At 43.5% G+C, this 25,596-nt stretch overlaps 1 protein-coding gene across 1 annotated transcript in view; it reads left to right on the top strand.

The window, feature by feature from the left end:
* Window positions 1-25,596, top strand: part of LOC147734749 (aldo-keto reductase family 1 member C1-like) — a 230,262-nt gene that overhangs the window by 38,981 nt on the left and 165,685 nt on the right. Inside the window, exon 2 of the mRNA XM_086953028.1 lies at window positions 12,845-12,857. Within this exon, the coding sequence (XP_086809154.1) occupies window positions 12,845-12,857 (13 nt within the window). The remainder of the gene's footprint in view (window positions 1-12,844; window positions 12,858-25,596) is intronic.

Raw genomic sequence — 25,596 nt, 5'->3', positions numbered from 1 at the left:
CGGAAACTACGCGTACCCGCAGGATTTCCTGTATCTCCCTCAGGCCAACGGAGGTGACTGAGGCCGCGATCGACACCCAGACGAGGCGGTGAGAAGTGCGGAGGATCCCGACCAGAGCCTAGCTGAAAGAGCAAGATCCGAGGTATACGGAGGCCCACCAGGTTCCGAAGTTCCGAAGTATCTGCGTCACGAGTCGAGTCCGAATCCAGTCCGAATCCAGTCGAGTCCAGTCCAGGGTTTCCGAGGCCTTCTGTTTCCGTGCTTCCCGGTGAGTACCGTTGCTGGGGACGCATCTAGACGTGCGCATTAGTTTGTGCCGGTCAAGACAGGTTTGGGTACACAGACCTGGTCTGCACTGTTTTAGACAGTGTATCTGTACTGTTTAGCAGTATATCCAGTCTGCACTGTTGAGCAGTGTATCTAGTATTATGCAGTTAGCAAGTTACATTCTAATTGTGATTGTTCATCTCAAAATGTTTTAATGTGAATCAAAATGTCGTGGTATGAGTGATTGTTCGATCGTCATTATTGTGATTATTGTGTTCATTGTGTTCATATCTGAGTAAGAACTAAGTAGCCAGATTTCCAAGATGCCGTTGTTCTCCAAATTAAGACAGATAAAGACTAGAAAAGGGGTACTCGAGGAAGCTGTTCCCATCCCACCTAGGGACACTCCAGGGTACTTTATGTACCACAAGCACGGCCTAGATGCCGTTCTATTTCTCGATTTATGGGTGGACTACACTAAAGACCTAGCAGAGAATCAGAGGTGGCCCGCTGCAGGGACATGGGATTCAGAGTGTATCATAAGAGTAGAAGAAGCATTACGAAAAAAGAAAGCCAGACAGTCACAGAAAGATGCCATCGAATTATGGCGTAAAGAATCGCATAGGCGTACAGAAAAAGCACTTAGAAAAGAAGAGAAAAGGAAAGAGGATTCAGACAAGGCCCAAGAAAACGTATTAGTTGAGGAAGGTATCCGAGTAAAAATAGAACAAGTAGACAGACAACTAAACACCCTTAGGAACGGTATGTATCCTCTCCTGGCCGAAGGTTTACCTAAGGCCACTCCGGAAGTACCAAAAGATCTACCACCTCCCATGCTCCCGACTAAAATGCATCCCAAAACCGCGAAGGACATTTTCCTTTCTTCCTATCTAGATGATGTAGCGCCCGCATATGCTAATGCCGCACCGCCGCGCACACCTCCTTCTGGCGGCGCTCGACCCCGAGACAATCAGCCCCTACCCCCGCGACAAGCTACTCCTCCACCTCTTCCTCCCGTTCCGAATGTCCCTCCTGGTCTTCCTCCCGTTCTTCCAGCTCTTCCCGCACCCATTCCTCCCACCTTACATCCGAACAACCCCTTCGGAGGCAGTGCCTCAGGAGGCGCGTCCGGAGGAGCGATAGGTTTCCAGACACCTCCACAAGTACATAGATTGACTTACAGGGATCTAGCACAACAACGTACACCTCGATCAGCCGATTTTGATATAATAAAAGACCGTCTCGGGGATTGTAGATATGATCCAGTACCCGGTAGAAATGATGAAAGATTAATACTAGCATCAGTACGACTAAGACGGGTCACCAACTTTTTGTTGACCCTACCCGGAATGGTTGAACATCTAGACAGAATATACCATTTTGTTCAAACAGGGCAGGGACCTGAAAGTATTAAGGAAGCCATGGCTCACCAGAAAGTCGACATTCAAGCCAAGATATTACGGTTTTTTATAAACTGCTTAATAAGAGAACAAGATAGGCCGGGGATGGACCCGGAGGAAATGAAAGCACTTCATAGATGGGGTCAGAATATAGCAGACGGGAGCCATGATAAACAGAATTGTATAAAAAACATGTATCAAAGAATCAGAAGCGTAGTAATAAAAATACATGAAACAAGACCGATAGAACCAGAAAATGAATCAGACAAGTTTGAGTCCTCAGAAGAGGAGCCATCAGAAGAAGCTACAGGACAAACACAATTACCAGTTAGAGAAACAATAGCATATGTAGGTAAAGGAAGACCCTTTAATAATTCAATGCGCCCAGTGCGTCCAGAAAGTAAAAGAATTTTTCAAGAAGCCATGTGTAATCCAAGAACTCCTGAACACTTATTTCAAGCTACTGATAACAGACTTCGAGAACGAATGGGGTACCATGTACTAGATTCTATAGATGAACAAGAATTAGCGAGGTCAGCAGTACAATGGGCTGACAGTCCCGAGAAATATAGTGATGATGCGTTAGCACACACATTTTTGAACATGACACCAAGTGAACAGCGTTTAGCTGGTACATACATGATACAACACCTACTTCTATTGTATAGGAGCCAACATTCCGATCCAGGCCCCCTGCCTGATATATTAGCAGAACTACTCATGAATAAATGGAGAGGTCTAGGTACCGATCTAATTAAAGTAATTCTAGAACAGCGGCACAGATATAGTGCCTTCCTATGTCCACAATCTGATTCAGCACACTCCATGGAAAGAAAAATGTATTACCTGGATAGACAAAATCCGTTGCGAGAAGTGCACCCAGTTCAGAATGCCGATAATACACTTAGACGTGTGTTTGTGTTCACACCCATAACCAAAATAGAATTATTGGAAATGAAAAAACTAGTACCTAGCCATGATAAAGATCCCGCAGGTTTTCACCGTGAAATAAAAGACATGTTACTCATGGGTGACTATACTTACCCCGACATTATGAAGATATTGAAAGTACTACTGCCTCCTGGTATTTATGAGAAACTTAAAGAAAAAGAATGGGAAGTGGGAAATGCAAAGATTGATTGGACTGCATTAGAAAACGAAGAAAATACTAGAATTCCAGGCCAAGGGCTTGGGGAGAAGGTTAAAGCACTACCAGGATTGTTAGTACAAGTGTTGCCACGTTTATTAAGTACGAAAAAGGAAGATTGGGGTGCAATCTCAGCCTGTAAACAGAAACCCGATGAAGACACTAGTGATTTTTATACTCGATTTGAGAAATGTTTTGGTATTAATAGCGGCCTGAAACCAAGTAGCGAGTCCTATCCACACCTTTTTGTAACAAAATTAGTTGAGAATTCACTGCCCCAGGTTAAGAACAGAGTACTGAAAGTCGAAAGCACTTGGCAAGCTAACACCCCTTCACAAATGTTACAAATGTTACAGTACCACCAGAATAGAATTAGAGAAGAACAAGAACATGAACAAAGACATATGAAAGACACGAAAATGAAAATGTTAGTTGCCCAGTCAGTTCCTGCTGATGGTCACAAAAAGGGTGCGACCCAGCCTAGTAATTCGACGGCTCCTGTTAAAGGGACATGTAACTATTGTAAACAGCCAGGTCATTATGTAAATGACTGTGCAGTTCTGAAACAGAATATCTCCACGGGTAAGACCAAGGAGAGACCGCGCGTACCTAGACAAGATCAGGCCCAGCAACAAGCACCACAGAATATACAACATATTCCGCCTATGCCAGCTTCATCACAAACTGTAGCAGTGCCACAGCAACAGCCTATTACTGCAACACAGAACACAACACAACAGATGTACCAGTATGCACAGAATGACTACCCTGATTATCAGCGGTACACATGAAACAGCCTAGAGAGGGAATTTGGCTTGCCCCTTATTGAAGTTCCAGTAGATCAAGAGGGTCCTTATGTACACAGTCAAGTGTTAGGAAAAGACAGAAAGTGTTTAATTGACACAGGGGCAAGCAGGACCACAATCAGTCACAATGAGGTTCCAGGGGCACCCCTCTCAGGCTCACAGAATGTTTCCCTTGGATTTTCAGGAAAGCCTATTATTAATGAAGTATCACAGCCACTTCCACTTGCAGTTGGTCCTTTGACACGGACTACAGATTTATTGCTTACAAAATCATGTCCAGAAAACCTATTAGGTATAAAGACACTGAAAGCCCTAGGAGCTATAATATGCTGTTCTCCGGAAGGAGTACGATTATTCTTGCGAGATTTTAAAGGCCATTATGTATTAAGAGACATGGATCCCCGGTTACAGAGTGTACCTGCACACTTGTGGGCGAAAGGCCCCACTGATGTAGGTTGTATGCACATTACACCATATCGAGTCACACTTAAAGCAGGAGTGGTATTACCACGTATTCGACAATACAAGTTACCTCCAGATGCTGTAGTGGCTTTACTGAGAATCATTGACGAGCTCATTGCACAAGGAGTGGTCGTGGAAACCGACTCCAATGTATGTAATTCTCCTATCATTCCAGTTCTTAAACGTACTGATCCAAATGCACCACCTGTTTATCGATTAGTTATTGATCTGGGCGAATTGAATAAATGCATTGTACCACAGTATCCTGTGGTTCCAGATATCTCTTCATTACTGACAGCTATTGATTCAGAAGCGACGTTCTTTACTGTAATTGACCTCAAGAACGCCTTCTTTAGCGTCCCAATTGATCCAGAAAGCCAATACTTGTTCGGATTCAGTTTAAATGGACGAAGTTTCAAATTTTCACGCGCACCTCAAGGATTCACAGAAAGCCCCAGCATCTATAGCCAAGCACTGAAAAGACAACTTGACAGTATCCACATGCCTGTTAACACCGCCCTACTCCAGTATGTCGATGATCTGCTGATCACCGCCCGAAGCGAACCCGAATGTGAAAAAGCATCACTGACGGTTTTAAATTGTCTGGCTGACAAGGGGCACAAGGTTTCCCCTTCAAAGCTGCAATTCTGTGTTCAGCAAGTTGTGTACCTGGGTCACTTGCTGTCCAAAGTGGGGAGACAGCTCACTCCAGATCGCATCCAGTTAATTGTAAACATGTCACCACCGAAAACACAAAAGGAGGTGCGGGCCTTCATAGGCCTCACCTCGTACTGCAGACAATGGATTCCCCAATATGCATTTCTAGCAAAGCCACTCATTCAGTTGACAACGCAGGAGGCAGCGACATCGACTGTCCTCCCTTGGACTCAGGAACATACACAAGCTTTTGAAGACTTAAAGAAAGCCTTATGCCAAGCACCAGTTCTAGCAACACCATGTTACAGTAAGCCCTTTACACTTTTTGTTACAGAACGTGAAGGTACTGCTTTGTCAGTCCTCACTCAGGAACAAGCAGGTTCACACAAACCGTGTGCTTACTTTTCTAGCACATTAGATCCAGTGGCACAAGCTTTACCTGCATGTTTGAAATCAGTCGCAGCGACAGCTTTAGCAATCAGACAGAGCGATTCCATAGTATTAGGACATCAATTGACAGTACAAGTTCCACATTCTGTGGAAGTTCTTTTAAATCGTACACAGACCCAACACTTGACCATAGCAAGACTGACAGGTTATGAATTGACATTGTTTCAACCACACATAGAAATCAGACGCTGCAGCACATTGAATCCTGCCACACTTTTGCCATTAAGCGGTGTAGACCCACTGAAGCATGATTGTATCGAAGTTATCACTATTACGACGAAACCCAGACAAGACTTGACAGATGTCCCATTACCAGACCCAGATCTGACACTTTATGTGGATGGTTCATGTATGAGAACAGGTACAGGAGAATTAGTGGCAGCCTACGCAGTCACGACAGACACCGAAGTTATAGAAACAAATTGTATCGACACCCTGTCAGCTCAAGCAGCAGAGCTCATCGCTCTGACACAAGCCTGTATTCAAGCCAAAAATAAGAGAGTTAACATATACACTGATTCACGTTATGCATTCGGAGTCGTTCACGATTTCGGAGTCCTTTGGCGAGAGAGAGGTTACTTAACTTCTCACGGTGCCAACATTCAACACGGTCCCCTCATTCAAGCCTTGTTAGATGCAATACATCTACCTACTGCGATATCTATTATGAAGTGTAAGGCACATACAAAGGTTACCGATACGATCTCCCAGGGTAACGACCTGGCAGACCGAACAGCTAAGCAAACTGCCCAGAATCGAATGCATGCAACTGACTTGACAAAGACAATAGTTCCGACACCATCACACTGCATGACAGTCAAGGATCCCGCACATGATGTAATTGACATACAGACACATGCCACACCAGATGAAATAAAGAAGTGGACTGAACTAGGAGGGATCCAAACAGATCAGGGATGGATGACGAAGGGAAAATCTACATGGTTTCTCCCCGATTCTATGGTTCAAGTCATCATTAACACTATACATAGCCCAGCACACCTAGGAGAAAAGGCAATGCTAGATAGCATTCAACACATATGGTACAATAAGAACTTACGAGCAGCAGCGAAACAAAAAGTGCGTACTTGCATGATTTGTTGTCAGTTCAATCCAGGTAAAAGCATCCCTGTAGAGAAAGGTGGATTTCAGCCTCCCGATCACCCTTTTGAAGTCCTCCAGATGGATTATATCCAGATGGAACGTTGTCGAGGATTCAAGTATGTCCTCGTAGTCGTATGTGCACTTTCCCGATGGACAGAAGCATATCCAGTCCCAGATTACACTGCTCCGACCACAGCCAAGCAGCTGGTTCGCGAGTTCTTCCCACGGTATGGTTTGCCCCGTATCGTGTACTCAGATAACGGTCAGCCATTTTCATCCGAGCTTGTGAAACACATAACACTCCTGTTAGGGTATCAGTGGAAGTTCCACTGTGTCCGGCATCCCGAGGCAGCAGGTCTCGTGGAGCGCCATAATCAGACTCTAAAGATCCGACTTTCAAAAATATGTAGAGAGAAAGGCGTTGACTGGATAGTAGCCTTGCCAGTTGCCCTTTTCTATATGAGGATGGTTGCGCACTCTCGAACTGGGCTATCCCCGTATGAAGTGGTCTTCGGTAGGCCACCAAATATGTGGGGGACGCCTATTCCTCGTAAAATCACAGATGTTGACTGTGTTATGCTGACAGATTACCTTGCCTCCTTGATGTCTGCACTACAATCTTGTCGTTCACAGGTCGCTGCAGCCTTTCCCGACAACACCGAGGTGAAGCCCCATGAAGTTGTCCCTGGCGATTTTGTGTTCGTGCGGAATTTTGACCGGAGAAGTCCACTGGAGCCCCCCTGGCTGACCCCGAAGTTGGTTCTTCTGACGACAAGGACAGCTGTTAAATTGGAGGGCAGAAAAGGATGGCTGCACTCGAGCCATATCAAGAAATTTCACGGACTTCCTTCGGACTTGGACTCTAAGCCCTGCCCTCCTCCACAAACTGACTCAAAACTCCCCCTGGTTGAGAAAACCGCCTCCGAAGAATATAGACTTAAGTTACGGTCTAGCAAGTCAGACAGTTTAATTGTTTAAGTCCTCCCCTAGGTGAATCGGTTAAATTAGTTTCTGACATATATCCCCTAGACCGAGATAGAGAGAGAGATAGACAGAGACAACTCAAGAAACGTGCATATTGTAAATCACTTCGTAGTCACTGTATAGTGACATTACTGATTATGTTTTTCCTAAGCCTTCTTATTATTGCTGCTAGTATATTATTACACATGTACTACCCTATTTTCAAGCGTGCACAATCTGCTTACAATGTCACTGCCGAACATTCTTTTAGCGAATTACCTCCCCATGAATTGTCTTACAGACTTGCGCTGCGCAACAACACATTCATTAGTATGTTACATCACTCCCATCAGACTAACAATGCTACAAACTGCTGGATATGTGGCCGACTCCCTCCTTACCAGAAATACAAGGGAGTTCTGCCCCTCTTTCCGTACCCGTTCACTCACAATGGCTCCTGTGGGGCATGGTTTAGATTGATTAATTCCTTAGATTCTGACATTGCTGTTTACGATGGGAATTGGGTTTGGGGAAACCTGAACTTAGTTCTACTTAAAGTCTGTTATCCTGACAAGAAGGGACTTCCCACTAGAACAGGAACTGATCTAGAAAATGAAGTATATGGATTAGGTAATTACACAATTAACCTCATGATTCTTACTGTTGAATTCGAAGCCGCACCCGTATTACCCGCTATGTCAGTATTACCAGTCAAAGGTGAATTATGTATCAGAAAGAATGGTTCCATACACTTAGGTCATAGTAAATGTACTACTGTGATCGAATTCAGTGATCAAGGTAAATCCACGTTTAGAGCTACACGTCATTCCTACTTTGTCTGTGGCCATATCGCATACATACGTTTGCCTCCAGATTGGGATGGTACCTGTTACATTGCATTCCTTCTGCCCCCTGTTTTCTTAGCTCCTCCTGATTATCACAGAAATACCAATCTAGTAAACCATAGACTCCGAAGAGATCTCCCGATTGTCGACTACACTGAAACGGCATGGGAGCAATACACAGACTTCAATAAAGGATTCTTCCCCTACTTAGGTGCTGTTTTTAATAGTAAACTGATACGTAAATTAACTAGAACTCTCGAAGCAGTAGTAAATGAAACTACCTCCGCTCTAGGTAACTTAACAGAAGAGCAGTCCGCCATGCGGGTTGTTGTTCTTCAAAATCGTCTCGTCATTGACGTCATCCTAGCTGATAGGGGTGGAGCTTGTAAGGTCATCGGGTCAAGTTGCTGTGTTTTCATTCCAGAAAACGCGCCAACGGTATATAAAGCTATAACACGTCTCCATAAAATTGCAAGTCTGATACATCAAAATCCAGGCACCTGGACTTGGTCCGGTTGGTTCTGGACAACGTTGACCGCTTGGGGATGGAAGATCCTATCCTTCCTAGGCATTGGCCTTCTCATAGTATTCAGTTGCTGCCTATGTTTACAATGTGGACCGGCGATTTGCGGCCTGTGCGCCACATCATGTATTCCGCATTCAAATTCTCATTCAAAACGTCAAAAGAAGAAAGAAGAGCAAATGATGTTACATGAACAGATTGATCGATTCATGCAGATCGATATATCATGAAGGGTCCGTAGGGGACAAGGAGGGAATGAGGTAATATAAATTTTGTGATCAATTGTGTCCCCTATCTTAGACCCCAACGATTCCGTGTACACGCTACAAGTACATGTATGTTCCCTCCCCTTCAAGCTATGAAGACGCAAATACATTTGCGTCCAACGTTAACATGTCCTCTTTCAGATCCACCATGAATGGGTCAAATAGTCCGTTCCTAAATATGCCATGCCAATGTCTTTATGTAGTGTACTTTACACGTTTTTCAGCTCTGGCGAAGTAGGCCCTGAAATTCTGCCATCGAGCCTTTTCCTGCCTTCTGACTCTGAATCTCAAACCTGGGCTTTGCATCTGTACCCGTGACCTCTGCCTCACTCCCTGTGCGGCTAACGGTGCTTGGCTCAGCCTGGTGCCTGCCAAGACTGTATTCAACCTTCGAATTATCTGCTCCACTCCTCGAAAATACATTCCTGTCTAGTAGTTTCATGTCAACATCCTTCCAGCTGCAGAGCAAAGGGCTTGGCCTCACTGTCTCTATGCAAGTAATTCATGCCTCTGTTTCCATGGTAGGCCCATGCCCTCCCTCGCACCCCTCGCATCTCATGCAGACACGTAGACGCTCATACACGCACTCACAGTCAGTATAGAATAGCCTCTTGTCCGAGAGACCTTTTCCTTCCAGATAATACAGTTCCTTAAACATGAGATATTAGATACGATTTGGGATTAGGTTGATCTGACATCCAGACATCTGTCTCCACATGTAGGGCTAAATGTCAAGTCCCCCTTCACCCCTCAAGTTACACGTACATTACACGTCATACTGCTGCGCGCGCATCCCTGCCATGTATTTCTGCTGACACTGCCGGATTCACTCCTGGATCCGCCTACTTGTGACATCATGATAAATGACGTTCTTGTTCACGCCTTCATGCACGCCTATTGTAACGCCTTTTGTATTACGTACATGCTTTCTTATCTCTCCTCTCAGCTGTTACGCCTCCTGCATATGCCTTTACTGTAATGCATTGACTATATATATGAATGCCTGTCAATAATGTATTGTCGCATACTTGCATACTCGCATATTACCATTGACTCTGTCAGTCTGTCCCTTCCCGAACCTGCGTGGTGACGGAACGGTATGCCACCTTGGCTCGAGCCAATATGCTAATCACCCAATTCCTTTTATAGGAATAAAACCCTTTTTGAGAAACCTCAAATATCACGGATTTTGCCTCTTATTTATTATGAGTTATTCTTATTGACTTTACCGCATAGAAATTCAGTACCAGGTAATTAAATTTACCACAAGTGTTGGACTCAGTGAGATAGACTTGTCTATATTGTCCACTCTAGCCGGCTTCATGCTGGCGGCAGTGTAGAGCAGAGAGACCAAGGATAGCAGGCTAGCATAAGTCAATATATAACATCAGCAGGCCAAGCTTCGGGAGTGCAGCAAGAGCAGGCCTTTTAGTAGCCTAGGCCTAGCAGCAGACCACACTTGTAAGTAAAGGGGCATTTGGGAGAGCAGGTTAGGTACAGCTGCAAAATAGTAGAAAATGTGCTGAAAGTCATTGCAATTTGTTTTGTTGTACTGGGATGTGCAATTACCCATTGGTCATCTTCAAACAGTTGTTAAGTGTTGATCTACCTTTCCTAATTGTGTGGCTCTGATGCCACTCTAAGTGTTTTTGGATTTAGTAGATTTAATCTAACTTTTCTACAATGGGTATGTCGATTAATTCTAGATTATTATTTGTTATTATAACTTGAGAGGATGAGGGAGCAAACACTTACAGCTAGATTACGAGGACCACCAAACCTGCAGTCAGGGGAGCGCATGGTGTGCCCCTGACTGCATGCACACACAGTTCCTGCACGGCATGGACTTAATAGTTCATGCCTTGCATGAACTTTCTTTTCCTTTTCCGTTCCTATTGTGGTGCCTTTTCAAAGGCACTGCTGTGGGAACTTCAAAAGTCCAACCTACCAGACAAACTTGAAAACCTGTAATCTGGTGGGCGGGCGGCCAGAAGTTGAGTTTGGCGGTGTGGGGCGGTGGTGTGGTCTCCTCCACCGTCAAGCTGATAATCAGGCCCTTAGACTAGTGTATGGCTGTGATCTGCATTGTGCATATGATGGTGAAAGAAATTGTGTGTAATGTGTACTGTTGTTGTAGGGTGATGAGTAAGTGTGGATTGTGATGGATGCTCTAATGCTGTAGCAAACATTGGACCATTTGGATGGTTGCCTCCTCATCCACTGGCATGACTGGGTACAATGACACCACGTCTTGAAGGGAGATAATGATAGAAAGGGTAGATGGAAACAGGCTTAGGCAGGAGGAGGATGGAAGACTTCAAGTCAACTCTCCCATCACCTCCTTAATCACTTTAGCAGAAATAGGAGTGGAGCAAGTGGGGGGCAAAAAGTGACCATCCAAACTATTTTAAGAGGCTGTAAACTATGGCCATTGGTCTGGCCGGTATGTCCATGCCAAGGCAGATGAAAAAAACATGAAAATCATCACAATCTAGTATTCTTCCCCTAAAAATCTAAACATAAAGTAGCAACAATAAGATAAAAAGACAGCAAAAGTATTTAGAGCTGTCTAGACTATTCCTAAATATTTTAATGGATATAGAAGCAGAATTTCATTGTTAAAGAAAAAGAATGCAGTGAGTCTTACTTACAGGGGTGCCTGTGTTGAGTGGAAGAATGTGTATGTGCAGTTAAGGTCCACCTTCATGCACATGTACAATTCCCAACTCAACTCAGACACCCCTGTACAATGGTTCATGTGTGCCGCCATTGGTGGTGGCCTGCTAACTTTAGTCCTCTCTCCAGTCAATATGCTCCTTTACTTCTTCATGAGATGCATCCCTGTGTTCTCAGAGTGACAAAGCATGTAGTGAGTCTTAATACCACAAATCCATCGCCACAACATAGTGAATATGCACCCTTGTATCTAAAAGGTGAATATTCCAAAATGCCCAAATTTAGCATACTGGAGGGCTAATGTGATATTCAACTATGAGCAGAAGGGATATGCTACAAAAAGTACAGTGTAAGGACTCTGCATATCAGGAATGTGTCCCATGAAAACTATCTAAATATCTTGACTGTGTGCCTTGCTCACAGAACCAAAAGTCCCTGTCAAGGTGCATGCCAATTGAAGTATGACATCGAGCAAGAATAACAATGTAGCACTAATTCATATCAAATTGCTACGTGTCACCTTCACCCTATAAATCAAAATGCACTCACCCACTTCACAGTCTCCACATGTGCCATACAGATAAGTCTACAGTAATCACAGTTTTGGTGCTGAGATGGCCATTACACATTGACGTTCATGGAAACCAATCCTTGGGGAAAGTCAACAGTGGCAGTGAACAAATACGCAGGCATGTCTGTAAACATCCTTACACAAACAAAGGCATCCAATCACCATGAGCAGAACAGCATGCATCATCCATGTGTCCATCAGAGGGACACATTTCCATGCCGTTCTCTCTTGATGTGACCACATCACGTTGTGTGAAAGGTGAGGGTAATTGGTGCTGTTTTGGCTGTCCACCCTGCAACACCCACAGAAAGATACACTGCCCTATACTTGCAACGGTGATGCCAATACAAGGTCACTAAGCAATTTATGCAAGGAAAATCATGACCCCTAAAATGCAAAAATGAAGCAAATCCTCAATTGCCAACGCTTTTGCTGTTGATGTATGTACTGCATTGTGCATCACACATAGAAACTACAATTTGTCAATAATTGCTAATATGCCTGAAGGGGAACCTCCTTCAAAATAAACATTCTTGCCCTGAACCCGGACACACTTGCACTACCCGGGTAAGGTGCCTGTCTGTGTGCCACACTGAGAAGTCAAGTGCCAGTGCATGATGAAACACATGCCTGTAACATTAACTTGTAAACATGGCGCAGGCCTCTGTTACTGAAGTGGATGAGTGCGGAGTCAACCTTGTGAGGAGAAGACCTCACTCTGTCACTTCAACGTATCCATTCACCCCCTGATGTAAGAAAGATGTCTTCAGTCCAAAAGTGCACAAGTGTCCCAACCTTGACCAAGAGCCATTTTTCCTCCAGCTTGCAACATCTGTCACTTCATCGTATTCATACACTCTTTGATGTCATTGATCTATACTGTTTGGATCATCGCAAATCAAGCATATCTACCTGCCCATATCATGTGCACATCACATCAACCCTGATCTCAACACCATGATAGCCCTACTCATGCCACAATAACAATCATGTGGCATTGCCAACAGCAAGGTGTGGTAGCATGCAATCTACACCTCCAAAACTAGACAATCTTTAAACAAGTTTCTAGTGTAATGAGTAGGGGTTACTCTACCACAGTGTAGTGTACAGACACATACATTAAAAAAATCTGTATTGACAACAATGTGATATAACCTGCACCACTGTCACTACTAAACAGAGGACACAACTGGTGCAGCATGTGTGTAGAAATTGGCCACTCACATTTGGCATACTTGTAAACTGTAAGAAAAGAATTGACAACTCTAATGTCATATCAGTGATATGGTACAATTATTCACTAACCTGCATGTTATAGGTATCTCCTCTAAAATATTTTGAATGGAAATTGTCATACAGTCTGCTTGTAATCTGATCAAATGCATGGTCATTCTTGAGACACACACATACAACAGAATCTCACCTTTACATTGCTGAGGGAGAAACATCATCTCCTGTACAGCAGCCTGTCCCACTCTTCAATGATGATGATGAAGACATATCAACCATTGCCCAGGACACCCCCCCAAGAGCTGCTCAACTCCATTGGCAGCCCATCTCCAGAAGCAGGGACATCCAGCAGTGTCGTGGTACTGCACAAAAACACCCAGCAAACACCTACCACCACATCTGTCTCCCCGGACCTTGAAGATTTTAACGCCGTGCGGTAGAGGTCCAACAGAAGATGGCTGGTCAGGTGCGGGTGGGGTTTGACAGTCTGGCGGCAAATTAGATGGGGTCTGTGGGTGTCTCAGTCCCATTCGGGCCCACCTAGAGTCCATCACAGACAACCACAGTCCACTCCATGCTCCTTCATTCCATAGCAGACATCCCTAGAGTACTGACTCAGAGACAAGAACATCTGCCCAGTCAAAGTGGCTCCAGAGATGTCACCAGAGTTGCATCAAATGAGAATGATCATGGAGAACATGGAGCGGATGCATACCACAGAGACGTTGTTGGAGTCTTTCAAGCCCTACAGCTACTCATCATTACAATACTGCCTCAGCCTTTGGCACAGATGAATGCTGCTGCACCTTCAACATCCACATCTCACCCCACTGAAGTATCACAGCCTCACAGTTCTCCAGCCAACACACACAGGTTGCACATGACACATCAGAGGAGGAAGATGTGGATGAATCAACAATCTTGCGAAGTAGTCAGCGGTAGCATTTATCTCTGTGAAATGGACTATTTCTGCTTGGAACTGTGCCTATCATCATGCCCATTAACATTAGCCTTAACTGACGGATGAATAACTGCTACACTCACCATGGACTTTGATATGGATTGCCATTTATTGTGCTGTTCTTAATGACTCTGCAGTCAGCCTGCTGGCTGAACTCTGCCTCTTCCTCAACATGTCTCTGTACATGCCTTAGAAAAATGGTTGTACATCAGCACTCTAATATTTAACAAACACAATTTATGGTATGGTCATTGAGTTTGGGCAAATGGCCACTTCGTGAGGTCCTACAACAATGATTTCTTATTTGATGTATTATCTCACAGAGAAGAGAACATTCAAATTGCATCAACCATATAAAGAGAAGAGAACATCAAAATGGATATATTTCCTGTGCAATTTAATATCATTCAGTCCAACAGTTTATCATGGAGCTTGTGGGTAATTCCAAACACAATACAACAACTGTATGTAATTCAAAAGGCAGTACATATAATTTCCTAATCAATACATGGTTTGAATATTGATTGAGCACTATTAGCAAAAGTAGCGGCCAGAGCGGAGGTCGTAGTCCTAGGGCCTTCCAAGTAGTGACAGTTGAAAAGCAGCCGATGACAGCCGACCCGTGTTTCGTTACTTATACATAACTTTTTAAAGGCTTATTCATTGTGTTGAAAAATCTGTCACAGTGAAGAAAAGTTTTGATGTTGTCAGAACGGTACTTGAAAGTGTTTGGTCGATTCTCATTCTTGTATGTTGGATTTCCCACCCATTGGGGAAGAAGTAGTATGGGAAGCATGATCTATCCAAAGATCTGTGGTGGATGGACCTGACAAAATGAGGTGATTCACAATCGCCCCTCCAAAGTTCCCAGCCTGTGTGTGGGTAGTTCCTAAATAACATATATGATAAATCCTGTAAAAAAGAAAGTTCCTACCACATAACACAAAGGCTAAAAGTGTGCCTACAAAGCGCGTATTTTGAAGACCTTCGTACACCCGACAGGATCGCCCGACCTTCGGACCACACCGGCTCATTGTAAGGACCTATCAGAGCCCTTGTTTGCCTCTCAAAATACGCGCTTTGCAAGGCACACTTTCAGCCATGACATGTGTGACACATTCAGCTGACCAACTAGTAACATGCACATTGGCAGAACTGTTGAGCATGTCACCGTAAAGAGCATATTATAGACATAAATTACACACTGTCTGAACATCAAAAACTCAACGATTTTGAAGGTGCCCCTGTGTGAATGGTTCTGTGTGATGATGAGTGGGCTTAGCAGTAGTGTAACAATGTCAACACTCATCAACTAAATGCAGTGTGAAAGGATGTCTGATGCATGATTTGAGATTGACCTACGCTAGTTTTCTCATGCATGCTTCGGCACTGAGTCTGCAATAGTCTGTCCAAGAACATTTCCTAGGGCAACAGAGGTTTGATTATTTGCATCAGCATGGAAATGATTCACAGGATTCCTCATCAAATACACTAGTATTTGATGTGACAGATATATGTACAAACAATCTATGTCACACTGTAAGAGTGTTCCTGAGAAACGTGTTGATGTTTCATCCAGTCAGTCAGCCCTCTGTAACACATAATCATGGTGTCTTTGTGGTAATTTGACATGCTCTCTGAACAACTAACTGTCAATGTCAACTGCAGCTGCTATTAGACAGGACAATTATCAACATGCACATCGGAGCTGTGTGTCAATGTGTACCAGGTCTGTTCATACACATCTACATCATTACTCGAATGTATCTTCTTACTCGTGTACACTCTGGGATGTACCTACAATTGCTGGAGTGATGTACAAAGGTTGTATTGATGGGCTCTTAACTCAGTTGCTCACTATCTACCATATTCATCAGTAAAATAATTGTGCGCAGAGGGAAATTATTAAACATGTTATAGCAGTGGACATGCTACATGCTCACAAGCTGACCTGTACACATAACACCATGTGAAGGAGCCAGGATCATTGGGATTTTTTGATCAGATCATGCCCAATATAGCACATATGTGGCTTACCATTGTTACTAAATGACATATTAAATTGAATGTGTGTAAAATCACGGGGGGATTTGTACAAGGAAGTGGCGGAGAGAGGCGTTAGCCGTCATGGCTTTCCGGCTCTCTCCCCCACATATGAAATTCACCCTTGCACCACATTGCCAGGGTGTCTTTGTGCAGAGGAGGATCGTTCCTGTAGAGGAAGGGGGATCTTCCTGTACAGGAACAATCCATGGTCTTTTGCTTTTTCCACGTGTGTGGCACAAAGCAGCACACATGGAAAAAGTAAAAAAAGAGGAAAAATAATGCATTCCTCGCCATTTAGCCAACTTAAGACCAGGTTTCACCAGATCTTAATTTCGGCGCAGACTCCTATGTTCGCCTACCTTGTACATAAGGGTCAAAAACAATGGGGGTTGCGGAGGAACACACACCGCAACACCAACTGCCCACCCCTTTCACGCTAACCACAGCGTGAAAGGGGCCTTACTCACAAGACTGTGTTTATCCACGTTAAAAAATAAGGCGCAGCCCCCGTTGCCACCACAAAGTCGATAAAAGTGACATTGTGTTGGCCATAGGGGCTTGTACATATGCTCCTCTGTTTTGTGGTGACACAGTTGATGCCATGTGGGCAAAAATCATATGGTGATGGTAGTACATTCTAGTTAATTTACAATAAGATTGAATTTGTTTTTTTGTCAATAGTTCATGTCAGAATGCCATATCACTTTGCATAATGATAATCGACAACAGATGTGACATGTTCAGTGGAACAAACTTATCATCATATACAACATTCTCCAATTAAAATTGGTTGCAGCAGATCTGGAACACTTGCGCAATCATGTCAAGGCACATAGATGTTTGTGATGCTGTGTGATTGGCTCTATGACATGGCTATGACATTACCCACATCATGGACTTTGTGCTTGCATATAGATAGGGTGTTCTGAAAAATATGAGGCATTACAACATCAAGTCACAAATGGCAATTTTGTCCTCCAGCATCACATGATGCTGATGTTCATTACCCTTGACTTCATGCAGCATCAGCACACCAGAGGTGAGTTTCATGTGATGCACATCCACACTGTGTGTGCAACATACAGGGCCTGTGGCATTGCTTGCATATGTCAACACATATAATCCAAAATTTGGGGCGATACACTCACCTGTGGCGTGTGGGACCATGAATGCATCCACATATCCTTGTATGATCAATGGTCTTCCTGCTCTTCAAAAATTGTGGAAAGTACAATTAATGTAATTGACATCACATTTTGCAAAACTCACATACATCATTGATGGTTTCATGATACAATTTCAGTCATTGGAATAGTCAGGTGTGTTGCCACATTACATGTAATTTACAATCGGCAGAGCCTGTCTTATCCATAACGCATGTCATTTTAACACTGGTGGCCTAATGGACATCCATGACTGAAAATGTTTGGTTGGAGGGCGCACAGCAATTTGTGTGGGGCTTCTTTTATAATTCTTTAAGGGTTGGGTGCTACATACAGGTGGCGCGTCCGTCCGGCGTGCGTCTATAATACAAATAGTCACTGTGTCACCACATAGCATGTTACGATAATTACACACCAAAACACGAACCCCTGTTTAGCTATATCTTGTATTGTTGTTTTCAGAAGCTCCCAGATGAAGGGTACATCACCCGAAATGCATTGGAGCCAATTCGAGAATGCATAATATGTAAATAAGGAAAAGAAACCTAACTTCATGAAATCAATGATGAAACACGATTAAAGTGCATAAACAACCTATTTTTTGGAAGCTTGTTTGTTCGAGCACCTAAGGTGTGCACAAAAAACAGGGATGTCACCAAGCTATGTGGTGACACAGTGACTATTTCTAATGGACATCCATGCCACGGTCTGAGTGACATAACATACAACGACCTGTCCCACTGCTTCATGAATGTAAAATCTGCTGTCACACTTCAATAGACGTGACGTTTTGAGGGTCAAATCAGTTTTCCACTACTCACAGGTATGTCACAGGCTTTGACATGTTGGTGGCTGACATTGTGTATCTCACAAAGATTATCAGCTGATCATGTGAAGTGTACCAAACAAAAATGAGGTAGGGGTGGCACAATATGTCATGACAGGCAAGCTACGTTTCCAAACGGCAATTTCCATGATGTGCGCATATATCTTGTGCTCAACATAATTGGTGTCCTGTGCATTCATTCTCTGATGTGATATAATGTTGGTCATGTACTTACTACCTTCCATCCCAACAATGATTCCAAGGTGATCCATTAGGTCCACTTCACAGCCAACACAGTCCTGCCACCGGTGCTTCCACTGCTGGATATTCTTGTTCACACCAAACATGTTGAGCATCTTCTGCCGTATGTGTTCCCATCTCACTTTCCAGACTTTTACATTGTACACCTGTAGTGTGCGTCCCCCTGCCTCTACGATCCGGGGCAGGTAAAATGTAATAAGCCAGAGGAAGGCCCCCAATGCTTCCTCCGATATTCTGCCTTCCCTACCCTGACCCAACAACACCAAATATAATATTTCCGTCGGGCAAACAAAAAATAAAACCCACAGTCAAACCCTATTAACTACTTAACTGTACAGAGATATCCCACAGACGTACCCCCGACAAAACAATCAGAAAATCACAATTAACACGTAGAGACAGAAACACAGGACTTAACAAGGACAGTATGGACAATACACTACACTCAGAACTCGCTCAAACACACCAAGACCAGCAGACATGTTCTAAAATCTCCACAAATCACAAAAGACAGTAAAAGTGTGGCTGAAAGAGAACGTGAAAGTGTACTGTACCGGATGCAGACTGACATCATTTCCTGTCAATTTGCGGCCTTTTTCTTGTTTTGCGACAAAATTTCACACGCCTAGGGCAGAGCGGGAAGAGTCCGGGCCAGATGTACGACCAACAATTTTGCAGCTTGCAAATTGCGTCACACTAGTGACTCGCAATTTGCGAGTCGCACAATGGGATGTGCAACAGTGTGTTTAACACTGTTTGCTATTCCAAATGGGATCGCAAATTGCGAGGCTCTTGAATATTAATGAGCCTCTCGCAATTTGTGAGCCCATTGGGAGTGACAGGCCCTCCCAGGGATGGTGGCCTGCAGAGGTTAGCAGAACACCATGTCTGGGACTACTTTTAAATAAAGCAGTTTTTTAAATGCATCCCGTTTTCCCTTAGGGAAAACAAGCTGCATTTAAGAAAAAAAGAAAGAAAGTTTTTGTTTTATTTTTCAAGGGCAGGTAGTGGCCCTTAAAAAATGTTTTCTGGGCCACTCACAAAGGGGAAAGGGTCCACTGGGTAACCCTCCCCATTTGCGACTCCATTACCACTCTCTTGGTGGTAATTTGAGTGTTTTGCAACCACAATTGCGGTCGCAAAACTTTGAAACATGGCCCTTCCTAATAGCGAGTTGCAAATAAATTGTGACTCACTAAATAGGCTTTGTAGATGGCCCATGACGTTTTTGTATGGGCAAACGGGTCGCAAACCCATTTGCACAGATAAAAACCAGGTAGTACATCTTGCCCTTCATGCCTATGTGTCTATTTAGCAATTATTTTTTGGCCCGGAAATGGAAAATATTGCTGCTAGTGTTGATTTGTGTATTTTGTTTATTGTTTATTGATACATGATCAATATATGTACCATTTCAAGAGATTTATCCGGACTAACAGCACAATTTGTATTTGTGATGTGATCTGTGTGTTGTACTTTTATGTGATGTATCTGTACTGTACATGTATGAGTAGTCCTGAGCCATTAGGAGGTACTATTTACTCACATTGGTGTCTGTTAATGACTGGACATGTGTGTATGTAGACCCATGCTAGAGTGTCACACTTTAGGGTTGGCATTGGTGGTATGTGTCACTATATGTGAGCCTCTTCATCACACATTGCTGTGTTGTTTGTGCAAGTATGATGGTCTTGCTACATAAATGTACTTGACCAAAAGGCAGTCACTACTTGACTATGATATTTGCAAAGCAGCATGCAAACCCCAGCAGTGCCTGCACATTCACATTTGAGTTTATGAATAGCTGGAGACACAGAGGGGGACATTGATAACACTCTGTGCTACGGCACTCATGGCTTCATTTTTACAAGATAGGTCTATGCATTTCATGCAGTGCTTTGCATTACATAGTCTTTGGTCAGGTTGCAAGGACCATCTCCATTTTCAACCTTACCTAAAATGCTAGGCAAGACGTTACATGGTGTGTGTATGTTCTTGTGCACTCAACATCACAAGAAAAGTCCTGCATGCCAGCAATGAGCAAATATTATCTGGTATGTTAAAATATGTCTTTTATAGACAGATACCATTGTAAGTTAGTTTTGGTGTTGTCTACACATATTATTAGTACCCTATGGACTACAATATCCTACAGACGCAGTTTAGATAATGCATACTTAAATGTGTGTAACAGATAGCATAATGGAACTGAATCCTCAGATTTATGCATAGTGCTACATGACACACTGAACCATGTACAAGCATGATGGAGATCCAGCTTCACATGTGGACATGGCATTGTTACTTTGAAATGGCAAGGCAGCACTTTGCATGTCACAGTCCTTGCAAAAGCAAAAGTAACAATGCCTGTTAGCACCAGCAGTCCACATGGTCTGAGGATCCTGCTGTGCCTTTGTATGAGACCCTGATCTCTACACACAGATACTGCTGAGTTACAGCAGAGTGACAGGAATGACAATGCCTGCGTTGAGCGTGATATTGTGATCTCATTTTCTTGAACTTCTTGCATGAACAATGAACATTACCTGATGGCAAGTCCTGTCATGTTATTGTTTTAACATCAGTGACACTCGAAGTATGCATGTTGCAACTCAGAATTGAAGGCTACTACAGGTAATATACGAATGTTAGAGTGCATTGCAGTACACACACTATGAGTACACTGATGTTACAGGGTAGACATCCTATCTCTTCGATATTTTCGAGAGGTCAGTGGTGTGCTCCCACATCCTGTTGTCTATTTAAAGTACTCCTGTGAGTCATTGAGCTGACGAGCTCGTGGATGGAGCACCTGCGTGCCAGTGAGAGGTACCGGACCTGATATAATGTTTGGTAGCCTATTCAGCTAACCCCAAAATACACAACTGTATTCTCTACTGATGATGGTTAATAAACCAGAAACACGTGTCTAGAGATCAGCACTATCTGCACCAACCTTGGCGAAACACTCGAAAATATCAGAGCGAGCTACAAGAGACTGCATTTCCCAGAATGCCAGGGGCGAACCTTGTCTGAGAGGTCAGCAGTGTGCTCCCACATCTGTTGTCTACATATGCATTGATGTCCATGTGCTTGAGTTGACTTAGACTCTGCATGTATGCATGTTGTGGTACGACAAATCAATTTACCCTTGTGTGTGCCTGTTCAAAATCACCACACATTATGATTTCTTATTTTGTTCATCAGATTCCTACATCTCACCTGGGGAGACATGTGGATGCACGACATGTGTCGAGAATGTAATTTGGATAGTTTGTATGCTTTCCTATGCATGTTCCATTCTGCAACTACACCGACTGATGTTCTAAGCAACCTTTGATTTTATTTGTGGCCAGTTAATGTTCCCTTCATTCAGCACTACTTGCAGAGCCATGATGCAGGTACACCCACTGCATGATGCATGGCTGACTGTGTTTTTGAATGTCAACTAATTGTGAACTTTCACAAGTGAGAGCAGGGTGATCTGTCATCTTGTTGTACATATGCTACATATGTTGATTTCAGTATGTATGAGGCACAACAGAAGCATATGTTGTGTGTCATGTACTGCATTGATTAATTAAAATTTTGTCTGATGAGTTCTGCTAAATCTATGTTACAAGAATGCAATTGTTGTTTGTGTGAGATTTTCATAGCTCTTCCCTTGTTGGGCTGTCTTCCAAATGTCTTGATTAATTTACATTGTGTGGTTGTGTATATTGTTTGGGCCTGTTCCAAGGCATGTTTTATTACATTGGCTACATGGTTATTGTCTCATATTTGAGGTACATGCTTGTGTACTTGAGGTATGTGCTTTGCTCAGTTTGTACTTACCAAGGAGCAGTCCATTTCCATATGTGCCATTCTAAAACCGGTGGTTGATGACTGATTGGAGAAATATGTATGAGTCATGCACACTCCCAGGGAACTTAGCAACAACATAAATGAACCGGCCCAGGTGGTCTACAATTGTCTGAACGTTCAATTAATGTGTGTGCGTCCTGTTCCTGCATATATGTTCAGTGTCCACAGGAGGCACAAGTAGAACATGGGTGCAGTCAATTGCCCCCAACAGAGGGGTCAATTGACTGCACCCATGTTCTCACTGAAACCTTGTCACAGAAGCCTTGTTTGTTGTCAAGTTGTTCCTGTGCAGTGTTGGGGAAGTGTAGGCGCTGTGGTGTCAGGCTGATATTGGCATCCAAGACTTTGGGGAGTAACCTGGAGAAGAATGACTGTGAGTCTCTACCCACTCAGCCAGGGGTTGGTTGAAAGGTACCAGAGGTCAACATGTGCAGCACTGCAAGTAGCTTTGTCTGTGGAGGGATGTTTGTGCTTTGCTGTGATGGTGCCTGCAGCCTTGGTACTATCTGTGTGAGAATGCGTAAGATGGAGGTCTTTTCGGCCTGTAGTGTGCTATCACATCCTCTAGACGGAAATCTATCAGGGTGATGCCTCAACGGTACACCCGCTCTCTTGTTTGGCGTTGCCTCTGTGGTGTTCCTCCATGGCATCATTAGGTGAGCAAATGAGGGTCTGGGATTGTCTCCCTTATGTACAGATGTGTTTGCATTTTTTAGACCAGCTTTATTCTGGTCCTAAAATCTAGCCGCTAACTGGCTTTAGCTTGAGTTTTTATATAAGTATCGCTGGAACAATAAATCATTGTAAATATCTCAAAGTAGTCTTTGCGGGTATTTTTAGACCAGAACTCCCACATTGCATCTCATTTTTGTTAAGTCCGGTAATAGAAGTGGCGATCCAGGAAACAAATATTTATGAAAGAAAACTGCCGCTAACCAACTTGTAAATACGGCGATAAAAAGAAAGCCGCCGTAGCATCAAAAAATTGGCGCTGCAGCGACGTTAACACCTTGTACATATGCCCCATGATTTCTACTATCACAGAACAGGTAACACTTAGGACCGATCAGTGAATAACTCTCAAATTACAGAGTCAGCAACATCTACCACAGCAGCACGATCGCCCTTGCCTATTTGATGAGCATGTCTCAATATTGTTGTGTGGTTTAGTAAGAGCATAAATGTTTACGCATGTAAATGGTCAGCTATGGATTGTTGACTACAAACACCTACTATTTCAGTGACAACATGCCCTAAAATGGGAAATTGTGCTTACAAATACATATGCCATGTTGTGTTATGTGCGGGGGTGAATAACTATTGAAACATGAATAGATGGATGGGTAGTGTATGGTGGTGAGTTGGTGGACACTTCGGTGATTGGTAGGCTGCATTGCTCATTAATTTATGAATGTTGAATTTGACTGGGCAGATGACTGAGCAAATAAACGGAGAATACACGTGGAAGGGAAATGTTTGTCGATCTATGAGTGTCTGTGCAAGCATGCAAATATGTGACTCGCCCTCTCTACCAATTCTGCAGCATCAGTGAATTGACGTCTTTGTTGCCCGCAGTCGACTGATCCCACTGTCACTGGCAGACTAAGAAATTACTAGGGGGTGTCCAAGCCCCGCCCTGCTACACCTACACCCCACTCGAACTCCCTGCTCATCACGCCTCAATGGAATTGCCATTTAGCTTTGTATTTCTTTCTGTAGCCGCAGCTCCACCTAGTGGCTGTCACGTTTATAGCCGCTTTGCGATACTTTTCCGCACAGCTTCCATATATGCCCGACTGATAGTAGTCAGCGTTTCACAGGCCAAAAGAAGGAATATAAATGTAGAAAAGAAGGAATGAATTATGTAGGGAAATTACATAAGACTTAATGGACTATTGAACTGCACAGTCCATAAAAAGCATGGGGCCTCATTTATGAGGCTGTGCGTCACTTTTATGCCGCTGGTGCGTCACTTTATGTGACGCACCAGTGGCGTTAACAATGCGCCTTGTTGCGCCATATTTACAAAGTGACGCATCTAGGTAGATGCGTCACTTTGTAATCTAGGTAGATGCGTCACTTTGTAAACCCCTGCGCCACATTATACCTGCGCCAGGTATAATGTATGCAAGGGGGGCGTAGAAGTGACGCAGTGAAATCTATGATATTTCACTGCGTCACTTTTAGGACGCCGTTGCGTCAAAATCTTGCGCCTGCCTCACAGCAGGCGTAAGACTGACGCAGGCCCTTTCACATGGGGCTTGCTCATTTCTGGAGTTGCGTCACTGTTGTGACACACTCCAGCAATGCGTCACTTTTGCGCTTACAGATATGTCAGAAATACCGAAGTATCTGTAACTCCTTGCGACATGATGCGTCATACATTAAATATGACGCATCAGGAATGTCGCAAGGAGTGCGCACTGAGAAGTGACACATCGCTGCTTTCACGCAGCAATGCGTCATTTCTCATAAATGAGGCCCCATATGTCGCCGTCCATTGCAACCTCATTCTCTTCAGAGATCAGTAGTGTGAGAGCCCTTGCATGTAATAGGAAGTCTTCCACTGCTATTTGCAGCAGCGCGGGTTTACTTCCCTGTCAGAAATCTGAGTTTAACTAGCTGTGCAATCAAAGTAGATGTTGCTGAAGCGCTGTCTCCAATCTCGATACAAGGGTCCATTCCTACCATTTCGTACCTCTGCTCAACCATTCCCCATCGGTATACTGGGCAGAAGTTAGGATTTTGTCTTAAATTTGTCTGAAGACAAACTTAAGACAAAATCCTAACTTCTGTAAATACCAAAAGTAGTAAATTCATTCTGTGAATACCAAAAATAGTAAGTTCATTCTGTGAATGCCAAAAGTAGTAAGTGCATTCTGTGAATACCAAAATAGTAGCTAGTGTACGATTGAGTCTTAAGTTCATTCTGTGAATCGGGCCCGATATGTTTAGACAGCAATCTACCATTTATAGAGAATTAATACTGCACAACTGGCTCCTCTTACCGGTTGTCACCAGGTTTGCAAAGCCGTTCTATCTTAAAGAAGTGAGTGAATTTATGGAGGACTTTTATTTTAATAATACAATTTAAAAAGTCGGCCTCTA

Source organism: Lissotriton vulgaris, chromosome 1_2 (genome assembly GCF_964263255.1).
Source record: "Lissotriton vulgaris chromosome 1_2, aLisVul1.2, whole genome shotgun sequence".
Taxonomy (NCBI): domain Eukaryota; kingdom Metazoa; phylum Chordata; class Amphibia; order Caudata; family Salamandridae; genus Lissotriton; species Lissotriton vulgaris.
Note: the sequence above shows the minus strand (reverse complement) of the source record. Positions and strands in the feature narration are given on the sequence as shown.